At 41.0% G+C, this 27015-nt stretch overlaps 1 protein-coding gene across 2 annotated transcripts; it reads right to left on the bottom strand.

Annotated features, from left to right (window-relative positions):
• Positions 1-1308: 1308 nt before the first annotated feature.
• Positions 1309-26148, bottom strand: sf3b3 (splicing factor 3b, subunit 3). 2 transcript variants are annotated; one of them, XM_080504574.1, is made up of 27 exons: positions 26048-26148; positions 24949-25089; positions 23821-23976; positions 23459-23629; positions 22824-22996; positions 22394-22535; positions 21924-22036; positions 21595-21732; positions 21107-21210; positions 20855-21020; positions 20649-20744; positions 19797-19869; positions 18817-18968; positions 18077-18232; positions 16797-16952; positions 15474-15617; positions 15022-15144; positions 14659-14813; positions 13841-14015; positions 13050-13255; positions 12132-12288; positions 8064-8189; positions 5913-6125; positions 5713-5811; positions 2717-2860; positions 2492-2596; positions 1309-2406 (listed from the first exon to the last, which is right to left on the bottom strand). In XM_080504574.1, the coding sequence occupies exons 2-27, from the start codon at positions 25016-25018 to the stop codon at positions 2266-2268; spliced, it is 3654 nt and encodes a 1217-aa protein (XP_080360700.1). In that variant the 5' UTR covers positions 25019-25089; positions 26048-26148; the 3' UTR covers positions 1309-2265. The 2 variants fall into 2 exon arrangements, with proteins under 2 accessions (XP_080360700.1, XP_080360701.1); XM_080504575.1 differs by having other exon boundaries at positions 26100-26103.
• Positions 26149-27015: the final 867 nt, after the last annotated feature.

The raw sequence follows: 27015 nt of genomic DNA, 5'->3' as shown, positions 1-27015 counted from the left end.
CATACAGACACCGACAGGCAATTTGAAGTCACCAATTCACCTCAAATGTAGAGTTCCGAAAAAAAAAAATCGTGACCAAAATTTCCTTGGATACCAATACAATATCACACGAAACAGTAGGTGCAGATCCTTTCAACAAAAAAAACCCTGACATTTTATAATAAACATCTTGTGCAAACAGTTGAGAAAAACAAAGCGATTTCAGCCACTGCTTTTATTTATATATAGATAGCATTTTTTAATAGAATTGTTTATCATCGTTTAATATGTTAAATCAAGGGTTCTTTCGTGATTACGTGAAGAGACCAAAAGGCCACTGAACCCCGAGGAAAAACCCAAGAACTGAGAGGAAATAAAAGCAGACTGCATGGGAGTCAAACTCTGCACTTTCTCGCTGTGAGCAGAGCGTGCCACTCACTATACCGCTGATGTATGGAAATATGTTCCAACTCTTGGCTCGGCTCCCAAACTGCTCATCAGGCAGCGAAAGATATCTCTCCCAGGGCCAAACTGTGACTCAACTCCTCAAGTTAGATATACGAGAATGACGACAACTCATTCATTCAACGTCACCCAATGTTTTAGCCTGACTTCAGGTGATGGGGGATTCTGAAGCTTTTTTTTTTTTTTTTTTTTTGCATTATTCTATTAAGTGACAAATAAGCAGGCGATTTTCAATTATGAAATTTTTGTATTAAAAAAATGTAATTAAATTGAGAACAGAAATGTGATTTATGCACATGGTGAAACTACAGCAGAGATCAATCTTATTTCAGGCCAGGCCACAATCTTATTTCACCCAGTTTAAATCTTTGAGCTCTCACCAAGTAACGAGGCCAAACAGCCTAGTAAAGAGAATGGGTGGCAGAAATAATATGCATATATCAACCTCATCAAAAACCAGCTTTTATTATAGCGATTTACTCCTTTTGATTCGTATTGCCCCAAGTCTGTGTTTGCACTGCGATGAACTGCAGAGGTTTCCAGGGTGAATCCTGCTTTATCCCATAATCATCTGCGATCAGCTCCAGAGATGAGTCGGATAAAGCAAAACACTGATGGATGTTGTAGTTTACTCAGTTTCCCCCTTGTTTCGGGTCCAAACAAAAAATTGCCCTGTCGGCACATTTATGAGGTCCTTTTACACGGTGTCGTCATTTAACACCGGCATGACTCTTCCTCCTTGATCTATCACAAAATCTCTTGTGTTAATAGCCGAGACAAACGTGTTCACAAGTTTTCTGCACGCAGTGGCAGGGGGGGGGGGGGGGGGGGAGAAAAAGAAAAAGACACAAACCCACAGTAATATAAAGTACAAAAACAACTTTATTTACAAAAAAACTGACCCACAAACCCCTGAATTCAGTGACTACCGAGGAATGCAATGTCTGTGGCTGAGGTTGGGAATTTACTGGACTGACAAGAACAACACCCAGTGCACAAAGCTTCAGGATTTTTCCACCCACTTATTTAGTCTGAGTTTACCCGTCGTCTAATGCCGCAGCACGGTGACACTTGTTGAACTGTGGCCTGGGACTTAAACTCGGTTACAGGTCAGCTTCTGTTCGGCTCCCAGTGGTGAGTAAGCAATATGCTTGTTAAACGAGCCTGCGGCAGATGTGTCTTACCAAAGACCGGTGGGCTCGGGGGAGGGGGGGTTACAAAACACACAAATCCAATTGATACACATTAAAATAATCAAACCATACAAAACTTTTTTTTTCATTTTGATGACATCAAACTCTTACAGACAAAAAAGTATTCTTAGTTTCCAGCTTCATTCATGCTCCAAACGTTTGTGTCCAGTAGGATAACTAGGCTTTCCTACTTGGGGTCATCTAAGAAGTCTTTCAATTAAAATAAACCGACCTGCTCAAAACTGCTGACAGATGAATCAGATGCAGCGTCTCTACATTTTAAAAACCGGCTCTTGAAGTTGAAAAGAGGTGTGTGTGTGTGTGTGTGTGTGTGTGTGTAGATGAAACCTGGAGAAGCAAATCTCGTGAGTCGTCATGTTTCCCGCTTGATGGAGTCGCGGCTGACAGGCTTCTGCTGACAGCAGAGGAGGGTGAAACTGACACCATGAACACTCGCCCCAGCTCTTCTACTTCTAAGTGACAAACGGATGCATCATGGGTAACCGATGTGACGGACAGCGGCGCCGGCATGAAGCCAGGGCGTACAGCTACACAACCAAACGAGTTGCGCCGTGGTCTTGAAATATATACAGTCATACAAACTGGCAGGAATTGTTGCTTTGGGAGATTAGAAGGCGTAGCGAGTGCGGATGTCCTCCAGTTTCTTCGAGACCTCAGGCGGCGTTCTGTCGAGCTCCTCCGCCACACTCTTCTGCTTGTGAGGGTCCATGCTGTTGAACTGCTCGCACAGATCTCCGTCGATCACGTTCTGGAGCACAAAGACGCTCATTACAACTCGGCCAAGGTACAAAGACCAACTTGAAGAGGCAACGCGTGGCGGGAAGAATACCAACCTTGACTGGGAAGTAGTACGATCTGAAGCTGAGATGGTCTCTGCCACAAAATGGAGGAAACTCGGAGCGCATGTGCATCTCCAAATGCTGGAAGAAGTCGTGATCCTGGGGGGTTGAGAGAGGGGGATGGGCGGAGGAGATAGTAAAAAGACATTACCAAAATTTTTTTAAATAAATAAAAAAGTCATTAATGACGAGGACGATAAGGCGGGGGTTGTGTTTCACCTCATGTGAAGTGAATGGCACCAGAATTCCGATGCCTCCGGACAGCGTGGTGTACACCAGCGACTCAGAGCCGCCGGGGATCAGGGTGGTTTTCTGGAGAGATAACACCGTCTCCCCCACATGGTAGTTCACGATGACCTCGGCCTGGAAAAACACGATGATGATGTATGAAGGAGAGACAGAGAGGTAGCGAAAGTGAACGAAAGCCAAAAATGTTCGGAACGTTCCTCTTGTGTCACATTCGTCTGCTGCGTTTAATCTGCAAATCGTGAAGACCTCTCTGAGGACACGACAAAAATCAGATCATTTCACAACGCACAAATCCACGGTGCAGCGATCGCCCGTCCTGACAGCTGCTTTGACGAATGAAGCACACTGGCGGCGCCTGCGCCAAGGCTCACAAAGAAGACACACTCATCCCCGCTTGGAGGAAATTGGTCCTGATGGTTTAATCCAATAATCATCACCCCCCCCAAAAAAAAGAGAGAGAAGTTGCTGTGGCAGTAATAAGAGGTAATCATCAGGATGTACAGCGGATACAAAGGCACCATTGGGTATCAATAAAAGAGGCTAATTAGGCTGATCAAACTGCGTGTAGGACATGCATGACACTGATGCCATGAGACCAGCAGCGCACGGGCATGTTTAAAAATAAAACCCGAGCCGCAGAGAAAAATGAGCCACATATGCACAGAACACGGCTTCACTCTGAGGAGGAACAACAGCAACTCTGTGCGCAGCCCCCCCTCACCGGGGGGGGGGGTTCTTAAACAGGGGTGGCATCCTAACGCTGTGAAACTTCAAACAGACTGATAACTAACCAGGAGCTGCTTTTATTGACTAGTAACAGGGACATGTCTCAACCAATAACCTTCTGTTCTGGTTTGACAGCCAACACTGAATACATGTATTCAACAACCGAGAGGCGAATGCAGCGCCGCGGCTCAATTGGTAGAGAAGGTCGTCGTCTTCTAAACCCAATCTCCCATCTGCCCCCGAGTTTGTCAGAAGTACTCGTTATGAGACATTTTCAGGTGAAATGATAGTTTCGCCCCATGCCTGTGTTCTTTTACTCAACAACGGCATTGGAAGGCTGTGAAGACGGTCCTTTTAGGGGAAAACTCCCATCGTCGCCGTGTGAAAATTGGAAGGAAGAAAAGCCGATTATATCACATCAGTGCCGTTATTCCAGTGTGACACAACAGCAAAGATTAATCAGTTATCAACATATAAATTAGCAGAACATATATTTATAAAGTAGAAAAAAGACTAAAGAATTTAAACACAGCTTCCTGATGGTGATCTCTTTGATTGGACCAGTGAATGCTGCAGCTCCGGACATGTCTGCTGGGACTTTTCTCACAAAGATTTCCATGTGGGATTCCTGCAGAGTGCAAGTGTCACACCGGATCTTTCCAGCAAAGGCTGAGCAGTTCAACTCACAAGATGTTTTTCTTTCCCCAAGTGCTGCCGAGATAAGAGGAAGAGGTCAGCACGGGCCGAAATAGTCTGGTGGAAGAGGAGTGCTCCATCGGCAGGAACAAGGCTTCATAATGTAAAGTGAAGTGGAGTTAAAATAAAACAGAAAAAAACCTGCCAAACTTTAAAAGTGACGTTAATATTTGCCTGCAGAAGTTTTGACCTTGAATGCTCAGGTTTTTCTGCTTTCAATAACTTCTATATTTGTAATGGGACTTCTGTCCCAAATCAGAGCGTGGCTTGTCATGCTTTCGCCGTTACTTGACTGCACATTGGGTGACATTTGGGGTGAAAACAGTGAGTCCTTTCATTTTGCTGGTCAGACAGCAGTGTCTCACTGACCTTGATCTTCTGAGATACCCTAATCAAATAGAAGGGGAATGCATCTAATTTAATGTTAAACAACGTTTGGGCCGAGCCATGTATGGACAATTAGGTTCTGCTGGACAGTCGGGTACACACACATGCAGACATGCGTCCGGGATAAATATAAGTCCGGGCGTCTACACCCAAATCTATAAATAGAAACGGTACATTTCCAAACTCAAATGATTTTGTGTGCAGGGGTGGAAACATGGGACAAACACTGTGTCACAGAGGCTACTGGGACCAGCGCATAATGTCCAAATTGGAGGGACTTTCCCAGTGTATGTGCTACCTAAACAGTTTCTGACCAGAATTTCAAATATGGGATGAGAGTGTGTGTGTGTGTGTCGTTGCATTCGCGAGTAGGTTCATCGTGCGGTTGACGGTGGCGTGTCTGCACAGGTCAGCGCGGCGAAGGAGGCAGATTAGTGCGCTGGCTCAGACATTTGAACCGCAGGCTTGAATCACTCGAGTCCCACTAATCAGGAATTGGAATGTTTATCGTGTGAAACAAAACAGACGCGTAAAAAAATTGGACTCGCTTCAAAGTGCTTTTTCCCCCCTTCCTTTTCAACATATATGACCTGGGGGGGGGGGGGTTATTCACACAGAAATGTGCTTTCTTAAAGCTGGTGTGGAAGACATGGTTCATATTTGACTGTTTTCCCAGTGTGAATTTATTTCATAATATTGTCTTCCACACCCAATAAATGAACAGGAACAGATGCTGGTTGGCTGATTTCAAAGATATACATCATGTCTTCATGCAGCAGTTCGATTAACTTTCTAAAGTCAATCTTTTTGCCTCAGTCCTGTCTTGTTCTCTTTTCCTATTCCTTTACCCAATAGAAGAAGCAGAGACCACTAATCAGTCTGGCTCTGCAAACGTTTCTTCTCTGTATTAGAATTTGTGTATTTCACCGCTTCAAATCCATGTTTGTGGTTTTCTATGTATTTTTATTATATAAAAGTACCATGACGTAGAAGTGCTGTAACTGAATGCAACTAAAATGTGGAACATTTCAATTTCCTTATTTGACAAGCGATTTCCCCATTTGTTCACGTCTGCAGGATATTGGCTGCAAACACACAGAATAAGAAAACTTTCAAGAGGAAATATAACGTTGTAAATCCTTAAAAGCTGGTTTTACCTTTTGTGACGCCCCATTCAGCAGGCCTCGGTCCCACAATGCTTTGTTCCCTGTGGGGTCTTCATCCACATCATCACTGGTGTTGGGGGGAAGACGTACCTTGAATAAAGAAGATACATCAATCGTTAAATTATGAAACATTTGTTTGTGTGCATTCTTTAAATGGAGACTTTGTCCCCTCCACGACCCCCTGCACTCACAATGCTGATGTTTCCGAACTTGTCCGCTGAGGCCATGGTGTCGTAATCAAGGAGACAGGCGGTCGTCACCCAGCGGGGGTATGTATCATCAGCGAAGATGATGAGCTGGTTCTCGTTGCGTCTGTAACGGATCCAGAAGAGACTCTCCTGCACGTCAGACACGATCACACGCTGACCGATGGTGTAGATGCCAGACACCAGGTTGGGAATGTGCTGGAAGATGATGAAGAAGGTAGGATATGTTTAGTAAAATCAAACTAAACCGAGTGAAAAGAGCATGCATTTTTGCGTCAGTCTATTTTTGTCTGCATTATAATAACACAATAGTGGATCATGAAAAACTTTAAAATAAATCTATAGTGATTATCACCAGTTCCTGTTCCTGGGTCACATATCCTCTCCATTGCCATTTCTATATTTTACCCATTTCTTCTTTTTATGTGTGCCGTTTAAATTTTGTGCACATCCAAACAATGTGTCATCATTTATGAATATGCAAAATTTGCATTTTTTTTTTTTATTTAAACCTCCACGTGGTGTACATTTAATCCTCAAGCTGCTTCATGTGCACAATTGAAGATTCTGTCATCCCTGTCATGTAGTACGTAGGGGAATATGATTAATATGATGGAGAAAACTTGCACAAATCCACAGAATCGAAGTAAGAAAATGGTAATTAACAAAATGTATTGGTCCAAATATGAGCAAGGCCTGTAGCTGAGAAACAGGAGGAACCTGTTGGATGTGATCCACGAACACGCGACCGAGTCAGTCAGACGTCACATATTCAAGTTAATGAACGTTAATTTTGGCCCCATTAACAAAACACTTCAAATGAAAACACCCCGTTTCTGCTTTTTCGTTTAGGTCCGTTTTTGTGACGACATAGTGGGATCGACATCACATAACTAAAAAAACAACAACTACATTTTGGAAACGTTCCATTTTCTTTGAGGGGGAAAAATTAACAGCAGTACTCAGGGATTAAAACCGGCAACAAAATGGAATTCTCGATAAGATAATGTGCCATTGTTATATTTTTCACAGTAAAATTGGTTAATTATGACAGTATTTACGGAGTAATTTCTCTGTGCCTCAATATCTTTGGTTCTGGAATCGCACCGAGGCCACATGTGGCCTTCAGCCTCGTTCAGCACAAATGCTGCTTTCAATCAGCAGAGCTGCTCTCATGGTTCTTTGTACTTTTTAATTTAAATGTCAGCAAAACACATATATTGGGAAATCCAACACTCAAGTAGTATCACAGCTGTTTACCACACACACAAATTAATTTAAAAAGGCGCCTTGTGTTAATTTTAAAGGTGACTTTCCACTGAATGACACCTTTGGGGATCATAAATATGCCAACAGCATTTCCCCACCTCATAAAACATTTGTAATGTGTCTTACTTATTGGGTGGCTGTTGCGCTGAGACACCCAACTGAGCATCGTCTAGGATGACCACAAGTCAATCAAGAGTTGGGTTAAACTGGGTTAACATACCCAGATCCTGATAAGCATCAAAACGAAGCAGGCTATGAACTGGCTCGGCACCCTTGTGAGGGCGATTTGTGTTGGAATATTATTAGTCGTTGACCATAAACCTCAGGGTTAAACCTGAAGAAACCTCGATAAGAGAGAATTTCGACAAGTAGTATACACCTCAGGTTCACTTGATCCTCTTGATCATGTCCAATACTAGAATGAATATATTCATTTCCTTGTGAAAGCTTTATAAAGCCGCACCGCTTTGTTTATCAGTGTTAAATCAAATAGGTCGTCTGCATTCAAGCTCATTTTGCCTCATTTAAACCAGTGCTGTCGTGCAGTCAGATGAAAACGCCTCTGTCTTCTCCGGAGGAAAAAAAGCAGCACTCCGAACAAAGAGGTAGTCAAGTTACCCAACAGGAACGATATCTTATTTGGTCTCCAAAGGGCAAAGATAATAAACTTATCCATGCCATTGGCTTCACAAAGACAAAGTGACTAAAAACAGGTTGAATTATAACATGGAAGATGTAGACAATACGTAATCAAGTAGAAATGAACTAACTAAATAATAGCTTGTATGGATTATTCTCCCACTCATTAGTTGGCCCTGCTCTGGACTCCTGTGTGTAAATCGTTGTGTGTCGAGTCCGTTGTCTCACCTTGTTTTCACACTTTCGCAGGAGCTTCTTTTTACCCAGATCGTAGATCCGCAGCAGTTTTCCAACCCCGACCAGGATTCGACCCTGGAATGGAGCGATGGCCAGGGGCACGTCCTCTACCGGAGTCTGGCAATAAAGAGACAATTTTAGAAGAATTTAGCATTGGATGCAGACAATTGGATCGCATTTCTGAAGGGGCAGAATTAATCTCTTTTGAAGGAGGGTCTGACGTCTTATTAAACACAGCTTTAGAGCTTAGCTCCAGACCCCCCTGGGATCACACTAAAGATTTGAGAAAGAGGAAAGGTCAAACTGGCCAAAGCAGTTTGTAACTATTGGGAAGCTTTAATCAGTTGTTTATTTCCCTCAATTTCACACAAGGCCTTTCTGTTATGTAATGTGACATTAAAGCTGGGTTTAATAGGTAAACCCTATTAAAAGGTCTCCACCTTAAAGCACAATGACAGCGCACGCAATGGATAATATGGTAATTTAGCAAATCTCATGACAGTAAATGAGGCCGGTTAACTTTACGTCTCATTACTTTCAGACTTCAAAAACAAACAAAATCTCTCTGCTTTAGTTCGGCCATTGTATCATCTATTGATTTCTTTTAATGCCACTGTGCCCTGCTAAAAATCGGTTGCAAATATTTTGGTAAATTACATTTCCCAGACGAGATTACATCAGTCACATGAAAAAAACATTCAGTACTTTCCCCTGATCAAAATGTGGTTTAATTGCAATACAACGTGAAAAACCGCATTATTTCATTTGCCCCGAAGAGACTGGCTAAGTGTCTTGTGATGTTACGGATTGTGAGCAGAAGTCATTCCAGTTGATGCTGTGCTCTTCTCTTCTGGTCTTCAACAGGCCTATCATACAAATATCCTACCACACAGCTTTAAGCCTGCGCAAATGGTATTTGACTTTGGTCACTGCGCACGAAAATGTTGAATACTCATTCACTCCAGATTGTTTTAGTAGCTTTCATTAACCTTTTTTGGTGGCCTTCTCTTCCCTGAACTCCATATTCACAGCAGTTCTTTAAAACGATCGGCTTGAGGATCTTGTTTGTTGCTTGTATTTACAGCATGGTTTTAAGCAGCGAGCCATGCAGCCTTCATTTGGACGGTCAATTTTTGGAATAGATGGATGGAAAAATAGCGGGTTGTTCAAAGCCATCTAAAATATGTATGTAACGGCCGTCACTACATGTCTCTGTTTAATTTTGACCAAATTCATCTTTTTTTGGGGGGGCGAATTATAGGCTCGTGTACACTACTCGCCACCGACTTCCGGGTTGTATTACGCCGAGCAACGTCATTGGTCAATTGATACCAGGTGGGATAAACATTTGGAAAAGCACACTTTGATTGGTTTGTAATTCACCGACTCATCTTGATGCTGGGTCAGAGGGGAGGAATTTGGATGAATTGTCTTTCCAAAATACTGAGGAATTACATCGGCAGAATCCACACAGGTGGGACTAATTCTATAGACCTAAAATTGATAAAAAATTTTCATTTCCAAAATGTTGACACATGTTTGGATAACTGCACATCATTCATGGAAAATGCTGATTTTGATACAAGCATTGACGATAGTCCATTGCTCCATCAGCAGTTTAATAATGTGTGACTGTGACATTCTCAGGCCTTGGGACTGAGCTATAGGTAGAATGCAGTTAACAAATGAGCATTTAATATTCAATTAAAAACTAATGAGGATAATAGGGACTTTCAGAAGTCAGAGTCTACAGGTGTTCAGCTTTGTGGTGCAGATAAAAACGTGTCAACTACAAGGGGCATAAACAAGTACATGTCGTGAAATTAGGAGTGAGGCGAGTCAGGTAGTGGTACAAGTGAAAACCTTCACCAACGAAAAGCCTCAACCTTAAACAAAAAGACAACTTTTTAACAAAGCAAGAAAGTATATTAGGTGGTCAAGGAAAAATGTCAAGGAGAAAAGGAAATATATTGCTGTTAAGAAGCATAATCTACATGTCACAATGTAGTAGTTAGTAGTCCAGAACGCATTACAATGCTCCATTTATGGAAAGTCTCGTTTCATGAACCTTTGTGTGATGCACAAGGAAACATGTACCAGCATATCTGACTACATTGCAGCTTGTACAACACAAAGTGTTTACATAATCAAGACAATTCATGACTACCTGTTGTAGTCTCTACTGAGGATTATGCAGACCTCACCATGTTCACACAAGACTGGGCCTAACTATGTTAGCTTGGGGAAAGATTCTGCATGGTTTCTGCTTAGGTTGCCATCTACATGAGAAAATACTGGGTGTAGTGACCAGATATACTCATCTGAAATATCAGATCTGGTTAAGTGGTTGGGAAATTCCTCTCTCTCTCTTTTCTCTCTGTGAAAAGATGCAGCTCACACCACTGTGCAACCCAACGCCAGTGACTCATTTCCGCCGTTAATCCACATCAGGTAACAAACGCGCGTGTGCTGATTCACCCCGATGGGTGTCCACCCTGCCGGAGTTTCTGGGGGGATTGCCCGGAGATGAGCAACTGATGCAATGGGCAGTAAGACCGGCATCTGTGGTCATAAAAACTTCATGTTGGGCTGACCTGCAAGGGACACCTCTCACCCTCGAGTCCCCCCCCCCCTTGAGATTTCAATGAGCACCCACTTAAAAAGGTTTGCGCATATTGCCCAAGTGTGGTCACATTACATAAATCTACATCTGCTGAAGTAATATGAACAGTTTTTAAGGAGTTTCCAAGTGAAGGGAATTCAAGAAATGATTTGCAGTTTATGAACTCGTACCTCGTGTGTAGCAGGCAACAGAAATGTCTTGTTGTACTTTGCTGTTGATGGCATATGTTTCATCTTTTAAATGTTTTGCATGAAACATATTCTGATTTATAATTATTTTCTGTTGTTTTATTGAACGAAGCTTTGGATTGAGTTGATTTTTTTTTGTCTGACACTCAGTTGGAGTCTTTTTATATAGCCTCTAGGTTACCCATTTTACACCTTCACTTAAATCTAATTCCAATTTTTCAGAAACAAGGTAACAGGTGTTATATCTATTCTTTGGTGTGAAATATATCTGTACTCAGTTAGAATCTAAGACGCTAAAGCCGACAAACCAAGCCAGACCTATAGTTCAATAGACACATAACAACAAGGGAGTTTCCTAGCCACTAAGTTTTCTGTCAGCTAAATGTTTTTCTTGAGGCTCGTCGACTGCTTTCACAAAAAGAAAAATGCTCAAAAGCATCATAAATATTTTTGAATTTTTCAAGTATTTTAAACTTCCAAAGGCTTCAGTCGCTGCAGTCGTTCCATCATTTCTTAAGTAGTCTATCTGTTGCTATTGAAAACTTGGCAAAACCACAAGAGCCGATTACATGTCAAACCCACAACTTCTTGATCTCAGATCTATTCCCAGGAAAAATGTTTTTGTTACATTAGGAGAAATGCAGTACAAAATCAACCTACTAACAACTAAAAGCTGCAAGAATTAAAAGTGTTTCTGTCCCGAGAACACAGAAAAACATGCTCATATTTTTATTTTTAGAAGGTTGGACTATTCTCATCTTCCGAGAAAAAAAAATCTAATCGCTGCAAATCACTGGGGATGGTGTTAGTCACTTTAAAATCTTGTTGCCCAGCTATAAAACCCCGAATGGTCTTTGGCGGAAATACGTCGAATGTCATCGACTGACGAAGGACCCAGCCCCCTCAAATGATCTGGAACGGGTTCACCCGGGGCTGACCGCAGATACTCAAACAGCTCATTTAAATCAAGGCTTCATGTTTGCAGCTGCCAATGTGGAGGAGAAGGAGTTGTCTATGCAAACAGGCCCATCACACATGGCATGAATTTTTCCTATCTCTCCAGTTGCATATAAAACAACTCCAGGGCCATGCTTGCAGCTGACAGCATTCATCGATTGGCTCACGAAAGCCTCAGAGAGAGCAGAAAGGAACAACTACAAACACACGGGATGCACACAACAAACAGTACACCCCGTGGTTTCTAAGAATCATTAAACATAGGTATGATTTGGTGTCACACAAACCCACCTTGTGGACAAACTCCAGCTTCTCCCCTCCTCCGGCCAGCCGATAGGTGTAGATGAAGCCGCCAGAGACTGACCTCGGATTGAGAATCATGTCTCTGGCCACGCCCACCAGAACATACCAGTCATCTCCAGTGTTGGTGAAACGACAAACCGCCACACTGAGGAACATAAAACACATGAAAATGAGGGAAAAAAGAAGTACAAATTTTAGGTTTATAGAATTTGAATAATTTTAGAATTATTGAATCAAAATAGTAGCACGATAATGAACGTGCAAGAGGAAGCTTGGAGCAAGTCATGCTAAAGACATGCCATTGACTGCTTTATAGCCAAGAACTCATTCAGAATATGTTCAGCTTCCTCGGTCCTTGTAAGCACACTCATTGTCATGATCTCAATAAGTACGGTAAGGTTGACAGTCAGACAGGTCTCCTCTGCTCCAATTATAAAAAATCCAATTCTTGGAGGATGCTGATTGCCCTTTTTTATTCTGCAATACTGTGCATTTCACATCATTTTCTTTTTAGCATTTATGTATTCCTGATTTTGTTTTTATTTTTGTCATTTGGAGAAATAAATTACATTTATTTTGACCACAATGAAATGTGTATCTATCTTATAAAAGCGCTGAGGTTATCTCCAGCTATTCTAAGTGTTTAAAAAAGAAAGCTGCACTGGATTATTTAGCAGCTGTGTTTACACTGTACTACTTGGCAAACTGAACTCTTAAGTGTCACTTCATCCATTTTTGAAAATACATGAAACTTTTTTCAACTATCATAAATTTCCAATTCTTCTGGATTCCTCTCCTTTTACGGTCATGAACTCTACACGTCACCTCACGTCTTCACATCCTGCCACACATCTGTGCTCACCCCATTTATCACACCTTCGCTGCCAAGAACTACATCCTGCTCACCTGAAAGCAGCTTCGTTCTGCTCCAGCTGCACCTGGTCCAGAGTTGCACCCTGTATGGGGTTGACCAGCCGCACCAGTGAGGCCCACTGTCCGGCTCCCGCTTTGGGTGCACCGAAAATGGCTTCTGGGAGATTCTCGTTGAGGAATGCAGCGGCCATCTCAGCGGCCAGCTCGCGTTCATCCTCACCAGCAGCCTCCACCATTTCCTACAAGGGCACAGGACACATTAAGATCGGAAATATTTTGGTTCAAGACTGAACAGGACAGGATGTTGGAAAGGTGAATTTGATTGTGTGGAGATTTTATGTATGTTCCATTACTATAATTCAGGTTGATACTAAAGGAGAACATGAGTCATGAGGGAAAAACTGGTCATCAATCAGATCGAACGGTCAGCTCTTACAAGTGTCAACACAATCTTGGTTAAAGGACCACGGCACTGCTGCATGTGTGGCTTTGCATTTTCAGTTGTGATCTTAGAAATGTCTGTAAATGGGTCACACATAATAATTTTGAGGCATCTGACGAAGAAAAGCATGCAATTTGCCATGGTTCAGAACTGTGCTTCCAGACAATATCGGATCTATAAAACCAGGCTCAAACATCTGCTACGGTAAAGTCTTGCAATAAATATATTCAGTTTTATTTGTACGCCAATCATAATATATGTCATGTAATGGCAACTGAAAACCCCCAAATTCCACACTCTAACTAACAGTCTGGTGTTTTTCTGTAGAAATAGAGGGTTTTAATGCTGCCATTCTCGCCAGTCAAGACTATCAGGTCCCCACCTCGGCCATCTGCTGCTTTCTCTGAGCTTTGGTAGCCTCGGTGTAGGCATTGTGGTCTGTCTCGATCAGGATGAGGTTGTTGGTCTCTGGGTGAATAACAAACTTCCTGGGAGTGTACTGCAGAGGAAAGGCCACCTGGTTGAAGACGGCTCCGAGTTTCTCCAGAGCCAAGATTCTGTCAGAGAAAGATGAAACAGATGAGAGACGATGAGAAAGACCGGCAGCGTATTTTGTTCTCAAACAGCTGCTTGAAAATACCAAAGAGAGAAAAATGTAATTGACGATGCAAGCCCGATCTCTCATATAAACTGGATTTATTTTGGTTTCTATGACTGTATAATCGCCAAAAAATGTGCAATTGGTGAGCAATTCTGAAACCCTTTTTCCACTATCTGGCTATTCTTCAATATGAGTGAATGATTTTGACTGTACAGAGAAGCACGTGTTAAAGATGTGTGACACACCAGTACAGTTTGTCTATGCAGCAGACATCCTGAGGGCCACTGTTATGACCAGTATGCATATTCAAAACTCCTACACTTCCATTTTTAGTCACTTTATTTTATCGATATGATAAATGGTCTTGGAATCATGGATGTGAGAAGGACGCATGGCAAATCTTTCCAGCTATGACGGGATAGGTGTTAAAGCATTAATTATAACCAGAAATTATATATTTTACTGTGAACTAACTTGCAGCATGCGCTTGAGGTGGTCTGACATTAATCATAATAGACCCAATTTTATCTCAACATATCAGACAATGCAGCCTTGATCATATGACTAAAGGGCCTGACTGTTGCAGTGTGCGTCCATACCTCAGTGTGTTGGTGGAGATGGCCACGATGCCTTCGGGGCATTGCTCGGAGGCAAAGCCTGAGGCGTACTCCAGAGTTTCATAGGAGAGAGGGGTGAGATGGAAGCGAGACTGGTACGAGTAGCTGAGCCAAGAGCGACTGGACATTGCCAACACCTGAGAGTGACAGGAAAGAAAACATTCGTTTACAACGACAACCAACAATTTGCTCAACTAGTTTGGGATTCGGGCATCTTACATAACAAATATTAGAAATAGCGTGAGAACAAATGGTGGATTATTTTATCATAAATCTGCAGCATGTAGTTAGATTTTTCTTTTTTTAATGTGTGTTGATCTGAAGTAAATGTTGGGAGTCACATACAGCTTCCTGTCCTTGCATCCGGACTCTGAAGAGTTTGACAGGTCGTGAACCCAGGTATCGTGTTCTGGTATCTGACAGGTCACCGGTTACCGGATCCAGCACAGTCCTCAGCAGCACACCATTCTGAGAAACAAGTACAAAGTCATTACTTCTGGAAGTAACATCAGATCTGTGCCACAAGCAACCTTAAAAAACCACTAAATTAAACTACATAGTGGAATGTGGCTTTACACATCTTATTGGGAAATGAGCCCTGAGTCCAACATGAGATCATTTAAACTAACTTGCAAACGGCGTTCAAAAATCACATTGACCAAAGAGCAGTTCAGATTACTGGGTTCCACTATCAGTGTGAAAGATTCTGTCGAGCCACTGTCGTTTCATCAAATGCAACTATAGAAATTGCTGTATTATAACTGGAAGGATTTTATTCAAGTGTGACAAAATAATACCTGAAGGCCAATGTTGAGGTAGAGGAAGCCGATGGTTCCTTTATCTCCCAGTTCATCTTGTTTCTCAACGCCTCCCATCTCAACAATACACAGACTCTCAGGCTGGGCTGGCAGTGCCTGCATACTCAGTGGCTGAAGGCAGTCCTGAAATTAAAAAAAACAACAATGATTTCTAAACAAACCAAGATACTATATATACACCCAAACAATGATTACAGGTGTAGAATATCAAATAAATAATCAACAAATGTGGATGACAGGAACTTTCACTTTATGTCACAAACCATTTTTAGATGGGGGGGAGGGGGGGGGGGATTGATAATTGTCACTTGAAGATGTAAACACTGGAATTTGTCATTTCAGGACAAGTTAAATTCTCATTAAATAAGTACAGTAATGAGTTGAAGCATGTAAATCCCATCAGCCTGGTATGGTCATGTAAACAGGCTTGCTTCAGTGCACCATTATTCAACAGTGAGAATATTTTAAAATAATGTATTAAAATTGGAACTAGTCATTTCACATGAATAAAGCTTATTGAAACAAAATGCATGTATTTAACAATTTTGCCCTTAAAATGTATGTGAATTTACAACAATAAAGGAAAATGTGTAAATTATATTGGGTTCAAATGTGGTAATTTAATATTAACTGATAAGAGCCACATGGGACTGCCACACATTTTCCCCAAGTCTGCTTTAAAAGCATGCGCTATAATCTCACAGCATAGCTAAAGTTATCTCCAAATAATTTGTAGCAAAGTGTGAAAGCAACATTTGAGTATAATCTTTCAGGCCTTTTCCATCTAAATAAAATTTTTTCGCTGTTCCTCCATCAGTCACATTTGCATAACCCAGCTTTCATCCACAACAGGACCATAACAAATAAAGTAGGGGTGAAGTCCAAAATCACTTCACAAACATTCATCTTACTGATGAAGGGTGTACTTACAGATTGGAGTGAAGTAGCCTTTTTCTAAAATAAATATTTTAAAGCCAAAGGGTGATTACTGGTAATCCTCAAGAGCAGAGGGAGTCAAATTATATCGAGCACAAAGTTCTCTCTGTGGGACAAGTGTACTTGTGTGGAAGAACATCTGAGAAGAGACTTGAACATCTTAGGTTAACATCTTGGGTTTGAAAGGGATTCATTTCAATCACTAATGCAGTAAAATAGTTCCTGGTGAGGTCTCAAACCAGCTCCAGTGAAGTAATACCTTTCTGTCACTTAAGACTGAAAGATGGGCTGCGCGGAAAAAAAAAAAGGACTTCAATGTGAGTTGTTCTGCGAGATTCTATGCTAAGAACGCCGTTTATTCCATACCGAAGGGTCCAGTGAGATGATTCGAACAGTGTTGTCGACCAGTCCGACGGCCAAGAACCGAGAGCGTTGTTCACCGGGAGGAACATTAGCCAGACTCATACAGACAACGTCTGCAGACATCTCCTTCCTCTCTGTGTACTCATTCAGCTGTCCGGACTATAGAAAGAACATACAGACGATTAGAACAAAACTCGTACAGCACCAGCTCTACATAGCTCATTGACACTGTCAAAAAATAAATAAATAAAAAAGGAAATGTATCTTATGTATTCAGAGGTTCACAATCAACTTCTCACATTTCTTGGTACCAGAAAGAACTTATTAAATTTAACACATTGCTGATACAGTTTCATTCAACTAGTGGTCACAGGGTGACAATTCCTGCTGACTATGGAAATTAGTCACCAGTTGCCTAAAATGAATGTTTTTGGACTGAGAGGGGAAACAAGATTAAACCGGAGAAAAGCCAAACATGCAAAGGAAGAAAATGGATACTCCAGAGAAAAGCGAGGGTCACAACCCGCCGTACTTGCAAGTGCCAATGCACACACAACGCACTAATTCCATGAGTCTTAAAATTTTTAAACTTGGTTTAACATTGCAGCGGTGAAGTAAAAAACAAAAGGGGAAAAAAAAAAGCATGTGGTTAAGTGAATTAGATGGAACATTTCACTGGCCTAGGATGAATCGTAAACATTAACAGCTGTATTTCTGAAAGCAAATAATCCATGAATTTAAAACACAGCTTCAAAAATGACAGCTTTGAGTGACGCGTTCAAGTGCTCGTTAAACTATCGGACACCCAAAATCCTGAGTTTGCCGGGTGAGTTGTGACCGTTGCTAAAAGCCCCTAACCTGGACTCAAAATAGAACCTTGAGTGTCTTTGTAACAAGTACCATAGAATTTTAAAGCGTCATCTGATCTGTACAGCCACTATAAAATCCACTGTACATCAAATTAAAAATCACTAAAAGCACTATAAAAATCCTATAAAACACTATGAAATCTACTAAAAGCCCTGAGCAAAAGTTATTACAGGCCATTGTTATTGTGGGAATTTTCATTTTGATCTTGGATGAAATTCTATACAAGCTGTGGATAGAGCTTTGTTTTCAGACACTTTATTGGTTCCCCCAGGCCAGCAATTTGGATTTTCTAGAGTTTAGTCAACTTCCTCACCCAAGAATAGCATTTTTTTTTTCTCTCAGAAAAAATACTTGATTTCATAAGAAGCGCTCAAAAGAAATGTTATCTCACAATGTTGTATGTACATTCTTACCGGATCCATTTCAAAGTAGACCAGCTCTCCTCCAGTGAGTGCGATAACCACTTGTCGCTGGTTCACAGCACAGCGAACAATCGTTTTCTTACCGGGGGTTTTCCACTCATTCACACGCTTATCTGCTCGGATGTGTCGGATACCGTCTGGGTAAACCTGCGTGGAAGTCAGGGAAGGACAGAGCATGAGAAACAGACAGACAACTAAATATTGTTAATACTGCAGCTACCTGGTAAATTATACAGCAAAGCAATGGTTGATTGTTAGTCAATTATAAACAAAATGTCAATTTGTTTATAATTGACTAACTGGAGAGTAGAACAATTTAAAGGTTATAACCAGATGCTTCTATATATATCCTTAGGAGCCAAAAAGTTTGGGATTATCCTAAATGTGGAAGATAACAATCTTTAAGGCTTTAGTGTTGTCTTTAGTAGACGAAGTATGAAAGTGAATAAGGTACCAAGATGATCTTTATTGTCAAATTGGACTGTCACAACACTCATCGTTGCACTTCATTCTTTCTGTAGTGATGTGCAATTGGTAACATTAACTCTGCTGCTAAATAAAATTCAATTTCTTATCTGCACCGTTTTAGATCTTAAAAATGTAAAATATGGTGAACACAACTCTTAAAAGTACAATTCTGTAGCAGGAGCTTTTTTTCCCCTCATACTGGCAAACTAAATTCAGATCCGATGTGTTATGATTTCTTCTGGGTGGAGTTGCATTTCACTCACCTGTACGAGGGCGTCCTCACCCAGCAGAGAGCAGGAGAGGGTGGGTGTTGTACCCAGAAACCCAGAGTCTGTCACTTCCTCAACGGTCTCCCCAATGGAGAGGACCAGAGTGGCGTTGACGAAAGACACAATAATGTAGGCATCAAATTCATCTAAGCAAGAGAAGAACAAAGAAAACAACAAATGGAATTATGAAAATTTAGGCAAATAAATGACAGAAGCAGAGGATTTCAGATCTATTTCTATCTGTCAGGCACCAGCATCTTCAGTTCGAGAAGAAAAAGGCTCATAAAAAACAAAAAACAGCCTGGAGCTCTTTGTAATTACCAACCACAAGGTACAACAAGATGATGTTGGGGACAAAAAGGAGCCAGCAAAAACGATTCTGCCCCAAATAGTCCGAGGATAAACCACAGACCCCAGGTCTTAAAAAAAGGGGGCAAACACTGATCATCTGCTCACACATGTGCTGACTTTTTAATATCCCAGAATTAAGAATGTTGTTTTATTTTTTTACACCTACACAAAAAGAGTCATCTGCACACAAGCTGCTGGAGGGGCTGTATAATTGAGGTCTGTGCACAAAGGAGATTTCATTTCAGAGTAAAAGATGCCCAGAAACAAAATGATGTGGTTGCACACAACAGCTGTGACCTGAGCAGTCGCACAAATTTAAACAGCACCTGTGCATGAAAGGTTGGGTCCACTAGAGGTCACTGAACTTGACCTTCAACAATCGTAAAATTTGATGTACATACATTTTTTTCATAAACAGCTAGCCAGCTTGGTAAAGCAAGCGTATGGGAACACTTTGGCTTTCCAGGGCAACATAAAGGTGCTGTCTGAGTGGTGGATTGGACAAACACCGTCTGCCAGTAGCGGTGCAGCATGTTGTTGGAAACACATCAAATATGCTGACGCACATAAAGCATATTTAGATTAGTATTTAGGATACAAAGCCTCTGAAAAAGAAGTATTACCTTCTACATGTCTGCGCACTGTCCACACAGCGTTGGGGTTACCGGGCAGTTCAGACACAGCCATCTCTGACACCTGAGAGAAACAATTAAAGAAAAATATGTATCCATTTTCTTGCATGCTTCAGCTTTTTCTATGCATATGAAGGCGAATAGAACAACTTCTCAGATCTTAGATGATATACAGGGTTATGATCATCTTTTGGCTGCCTCCTTCCTGGAGTTGCCACGATGGTTTATCACGGTGAACTTTGGTATGCCTGTCAAGGCAAATCCATTTCCTGACGCAACTTTTAGTGAGATATTAACCATGGCCTTTGAGTCACAAGCCCACTCCTGGGGCTGTTTTTTTTTATTTTTATTTTTTTTAACAGTACAACAGATTGACAAAAGTACTGGAATCATTCTACTCTTTTTGTAAACATTTAAAACTTGATACTTACTGCAATTGTGGAATAATCGAAATACAATGAGTTACCGTTATGGAAGGACTGATGTAGCTTCAAGTCCATGATATTTTGTCACCATATTCAGCTAATCCTGTTTATATTTGCAAAAACTAAAGTAATGATAGTTGAAGTAATTCTAAAATAATTGTAAATGAATTAAGATCTTGGTAACATCTAAAAAAAAGAAGCTAAAAGTATAAGCAGGACTTAAATATTCACGTTGATGATAGCGCGCGCAGTAAAAACACGAGATTTTGCATTTGTGCCGAGATCAGAGTATTTTATCGACTCTTCAGCTTTTGATTCAGAGAAGAGACATGAAAAGACTCATCAGTTCTACAGCCGGCAAAAGTACATTTGTTCCTTTACATACAACATGCATGCATGTAAAGAAGCATGCATTTACCTCCAGTCCGTGGCGAAGTACCCTCAGAGTAGACCTGGGTCCTCGCCCACAACACACATACAGCTGAGGTGTGTCTTCATTGGCCAAATCTGCAATCTGGGGGGAATTAAAAACTAAAACTCAGAAAAGATACATTTCAAAACTTGGAAGAGCTTACATTTGCAGCCTTCTTCTTCCAGTGAACTAAACCTTGCAGGTAAACTCACCTGGCAGGACATGATGGGCGACAGGTTCTCGAGCTCGTCAACCAGCACGAGGTTTTTGAGTGGGCGAGGCTGGAAGAAGAAGGTGTCCCCCTCTTCCAGTGGCATTGCAGAGGAAAACTCAGGCTCCTCGTCATCATCACCCAGGTGAGCGATTTGGTAAAGGTAGCTGGAAAATAAATCAGGTGAGATGGGCTGGATAAGAAAACACCAACAAAGTAACATTTGAGAGAAGCCTGAAGTTTAAATACTTACTGGTTTCCAAACTCCGAAGACACAAACAAGAAGCCGGTCTTCAGGACACACATGGCCGCTGCCACGGGGATCGTGTCAAAGTATTTCATTCGGATCTCTGTGACCTAGGAGAATAACACACAAAAATATCAAAACACATGTGGTGCAGCCAGTGTACACAGAAATCCTGAAGAGGTAAACGTTTAAGTATTATTACAGAGATTTACTCTTTCAGCAACTAGATCACCTCTCTCCGGTATCCTGCTGCCTCTCTCCAATGGCCTATCACAACCCCGTCCCGTACTGTTACATACCGCGCGGTGGAAACAAGGCTTTTAACATCACACTCTTCACCATCCACTGCCATTTATTTTGCCTCTCCATCACTCTTTCGGACATGTGATTTCAAATATTTCCTCTCCTTTCCCATGCAAAAATCAACTTTGCCAGGATCTGCGCAACCTACTCTTGATACAGATCACTAGAATGTGAAAACAAAAATGACTCACCATTTCTTCATCTGTCTCCAGAGTGACCTTAAAGATGTCCCCCTGCTCGGTTTGGGCCAGGAAGAAGAACATGGACTTGGTCTTGTGAGTTGCGGAGCAGACAAATATCATGCCACGCTCGGGGTCATCCAGGTCGTTCTGTAGGAGAAAAGATGAATAATTTTAGAGACGTTTGTTGAAGCATCACCTAAAATAATATTTTTTAAATACACATTCTCATCATGAGAACATGAATATTCATGTTTAATTCAGAGAGTTGTTATAAAACCTGCTGGATTTAAATGTCGTTTTAAACACACTTAGTAATTTCTGTAATATGGAGGACTCACTCTGCGTCGTGGGATGGGACAGCGGATGTCAGGTTGATCTCCAAAGTTCTTGTATGTGATGTAGTTTTCAGAGCAGATTAAAACTCCACTGGGCCCGTCTGAACCACCAGGGACTGGACAGAAAGCAACAATTAGAAGGATGGACTATAAAAATTACACAGATGATCATGTAAACAGAATAAACACAAAAAAGTGAGATGTGTTTAACAGTTTAAGTCCCATTCTGTGTTGGAGGAGGAAAGAGTGAGACGCTGCAGTAATATAGATCATAAGATCCAAAACAATACATTTCTTTAAGCTTCTGCTTAATGTACTTAATGTTTTTTTTTGTTATCTAAACTTGTGCTGCGATCAGAGAGGATGAATCTTTCTCCATCATCATTCAGAGAAGAGACATGAAGAACTCATCACATCAACAACACAGATGTACCTCAGCATTAATCTCTGACCCATTGTTACCAAATGCTCACCTGTGATGAGGAAATTCCCATGCTCCTCCAAAGCTTCGCTGTACTTGCGGACCACGTGATTCAAACCAAGATCCAGCTCGTAAAAGGTGAGTGTCTGCTGCGTGTTCGCTGCCGCTTCTCCTGTTGGATCATTGTCAGCTTCCTGTGAAGAACAAACACATTCCTGAAGATCACAGGTTGCATGGCGTACAACGTCTGTGGGAGGGACATCGGTTCTGAACAAATTAAGACTACAACAATAACAAAACAACCTCTTAAAGTTGAGGTTTGATGTTACTTTTCATGCCTGAAAATTTTATTTTATGCTGCGATCAGAGATTTTAATCTTTTCTCCAGTGACAGTCAGAGAAGAGACATGAGAAACTCATCACATCAGATTGAATTATGTGAAAGATTAGACTTTTCCTTTTCTTTTGTAAAGCAACCTCACCTCATAGTCCATTTCCAAGCAGGCAAACATTGGATTTTCAAAGCCGACATCGACTCCAACCACATGGTAAACCAGCGTGTTGGCTTTATGAGCTTCCAGTGGAGAGGAGATGGTCAGTCTCGCGGCTGCGTCTCTGTTCAGAATATAAACCAACTTCTGTTTCTCTATTGCTCCTAAAGAGAAGATGGAGAAAAAAAATCATTCAGCTTTTCAGTGCAAACAGAAAAAACATTCAAATTTTTAAACGTACAACACACATGTAGCGTCTGCTTGTTGCAGATGTTGATTTTATGAGAGTATGGTTTCAATGTGCACTTGGATTACTATATACAACAATACTGCACTTTGATGCAACGTGCGAGGTAATTTCATGAGTTAAAAAAAAAAGAAAAAAAGCCTATATTATGCATCTATAAATGGTGTACCTAAATACAAAGTGCACCTAAACAGGTTTTTCACAGTAAGATGCTGATAAATAGAATGGAATTACTTATTAATCCCAGTGGGACATGTGCAACTGAAATAAGACATCAAAACAAATAGAACTACATCAAATAAATATTAAAGATTGCCTGGTTACGATGTTTTCACAGACATTCGGCCTTTGTTTCATACAACATGCGCTAAAAACGCACCTATCATCACAGCTCTGCCCTTTGGGTCCACGGCAAGGAACTGTCCGGGAACGATGCGTCTGCAGCCGCTCTTCCCAAACGTCTCCTGGTGGATCTTCTCAAACATGTTTTTGGAAGGATGATACTCCAAGATGACAATACGACCACTGTCACTTCCCACAACAATGTAGTCTGTGAATACAAGACATTCATCCATTCATGAATACAACAAAAATCACTTATTAAGCACCCCACACTTTTAGTTCATTTATCTAACAGATAGATCCTTAATTTAAAAAAAATCTACAAAGCTAATTAAGTAACCAGCATAAAGCATATATGTTTGTAGCCCTTTTAACATCCATGTAGCCTTTGCTACTTACCTTTGGTTCCTCCAGTAAGCCTGAAGGCCATCAGTGATCTTATGATGCCAAAGACTTCCACTGTGAGGAGAGTGTGCACCTTTCCAGTGTTTGCATCCGGCCTCAGTAACTCCAAGATCTTCCCCCTTGAGACAACAATCTCCTGCATCTTGGTTCCTGCCAAGCCATATATCTCATGTCAGCATTTAACCACTAAGTGTTATTATAGGTACATGAAGAATAACGTCTAGATTTGTGTTCATTGTTACAAATAATAAAATCTATCTTCAAGCGATGTAAACCACAACGAAAGCAAGAGAATACACAAGAACGTGATTTTTAGGCCATTAAAGAGGTAAAGGCATCCATCCCTTAGAATTATGTAAAAAAAAAAAAAAAAAAAAAGTGCACTACACTTAATTTCTAGTTTGAAGCAACATAACCTCACTACGTCCCCACTTTCGCAGCAGCTGATGCATGTCACTGTAGGGAATGGGTTGATTAATTTTTGACTTCCTTTTGTATGCAAATCTTATTATAGCATGTTTTCTATCTATGGGTGAAGACTGAGTACTGAGATAAAACAATTCTTCCCACAGCGAACTCACAACACCTGTGCATTACAAAAAAGATTGAGAAACGAAAGAGCACCCAGAGGATTACATAAAAATGTATACATTAAAAAAGCACATATCCAAGAACATTTGCAGTACACACAAGGTCCAGAGCTGCACTTAAATAGTTTAATTGCCCTGTGATTGTACTCCTTCCTACTGTGGCTGCAGCAGTCTGACACTGAAGCTGTTCATTATAGATCTCAGCTTACTTGAGATCCTCCTCTCACCCACCGCCTCAATGGTGTCCAGGGGAATGTCAAGGACAGAGCTGGCCTTTCTAACCAGTCTGTTTGGCCTACTCTTGTCTTGGTGCACCACAAAGAGGCATCAGCAGGCCACTGTAAGTGGCTGATACTTCTACAATGTAATTAATTTCATTTAATGACATTGCAGACATTAATGTCATTTAATTTGTCATTAACTTTTCTCTGTTAAAAGCACCTAGGAATGACTGTTGTATTTGGTGCTATATAAATAAAGTTGAATTGAGAATTGAATTAATGAGATAGGTACACAAGGACATGAAACCCACCTGAGAAGTTCCCATGGATGGCATGCGAGATGCCGGTGGCACGCTGCAGAGTAATGTTATATAGAAACATGGTTCCCTTTCCACGGTTTGCACAAAGTGAGGATGATGGGCAGCTGTCAGACCGCTCGGCCCGGCTCAAAGCTGCAGGAATACAGGAGGGTGTTGAAGCATGAGCAGAAACAAAAACAATTAAGCAGCGTCCCCACTTAAAACTCTGCACTGGCTGTATGTGTCAAATGATTGACTTCATAATCTTACTTCTGGTCCATAAAGCCTTGAATGGTCTTGAGACTAAATACAGCTCAGATTTACTTGTAGAATATGAAACTCTAGTGTTTGAGTCAAAAGTTAACAAGGTGAAGATTTTAGTTCCTAAGTTCCTCACCAAATATCCTGAATATCTGACTACTGTCAATAGTCCTGACACACTCACTTTTATAAAATGAAGGATTTAAAAACCTCTTCTCAGGCTTTCCAATAACTTATTTTATTACCTTTGTCTTAATAAAACGTATACTTTATTCAGTGTCCTTCACATGCCTATCTTTACCATGATGTCCTTCATAATTGCCTTGTTTAAATGTGAATTGTCTTGCGTCCGAATGGTGCAATATTAATACATTTACCTTTCCTTCTGGGTTGATCTCGTTTAGAGCTCTTTAAACTTAAAGTGCATAGCAATTAACTAGCTTGTACCTATATAAACGCATTTCATCGCGCTGCTTTAAAATATGAGCAACAGATTTTACAAACTGAAAGACAAAACTTTGGAGTGCTAGGTTAGCTGCTAATATTAGCATTATGTTTTAACATCAATGCTATGGCGTTTTGTAAGATTTACTGGACAGATTTTCTCCACCGATTGCTGTCTGCTATTCCACCCGATGCAATAAACGGCGCTACAACATCTCCAACTATTAGGTTTGATAACTTTAACGAGCAGCGCCACAGAGACATTCCATTCATTCAAAGCGCCACTTTTTTCAGACGCGTCCATTCCGTTTCCGGCTCTTTTAACTTCATCCCGTACTTACTTTACATGCATAGAGAGTCTGATTGATCGCATACGAACTGTAGATGTGTAGAATCGGATAATTACCGGTGTTTGGAGTGAGATGACTCTGATATCAGTTGGATAAAGTTTCATTCACCCTGTTTAAGACTCCATGAAGCTAACGACGAGCCGCCGTCACGGGGTCCTTCCGCAGCCAAAAGAGCGTCACGGGGAGGTGCCCCGGCTACTGCCTGACGAGAATGTGACACTGCAGCCACGCATTTTATCCAGCAGATGGCAACCGGATCTTACTGTAACAAAGCTTTCACGTTCAAGCTCTTCACTGTAAAGATGTCACTGTTTAGTATTCTTCCATTCAACCTTTCAAGTTACCATTCTGAGAATAAAGGCACAAGTCCTAGTACTTGAATAAACTTTCCGTGATATTTATTTTTATTTCATTAAAGATACACTTGGCACCTATCTCACACGTAACACATGCAGTTCTGATATGTAAGAAAGAGAGAAATATAGATAGATAGATAGATAGATAGATAGATAGATAGATAGATAGATAGATAGATAGATAGATAGATAGACAGACAGACTACTTATGACTTAGACTACTAATACCAATGTTAGTATTTGTTCATTAGTGTCAAAGAGAAAGATGGATGAGAAAGTTCCTCTCATCCATCTTTTATACTTTTTAATTCTGACCTGCAGTTGTGGGGTACTGGAGCTGATCTCTGCTGCGGATGGATGGAAAGTGTACATCATTGCCCCCAATGAAATCTTTGTGAATAGCTTCTATTTTTCAGCGTGTGTGTGTTTGTGTGTGACAGTAATAAAGTGTGTCTGTCTCCTTGCCAACAGTCGCAGTTTATCTTCCTCCGTTGTAATCACCCTCAGCCACAAAGTGAAGTGGCAGTCATGAGCTACCGAGGTTGATGGAAAAATATTTGCCACTATAAGCAATCACTGTTCACACTCTGTTTCCCATAAACTCACACATGCATGCACATAAATATCATTGTTGTCTGGTGAACAATTAAAACATTTTTGCAGTCGTT

This window comes from Blennius ocellaris, assembly GCF_963422515.1.
Source record: "Blennius ocellaris genome assembly, chromosome: 11".
NCBI lineage: Eukaryota > Metazoa > Chordata > Actinopteri > Blenniiformes > Blenniidae > Blennius > Blennius ocellaris.
Note: the sequence above shows the minus strand (reverse complement) of the source record. Positions and strands in the feature narration are given on the sequence as shown.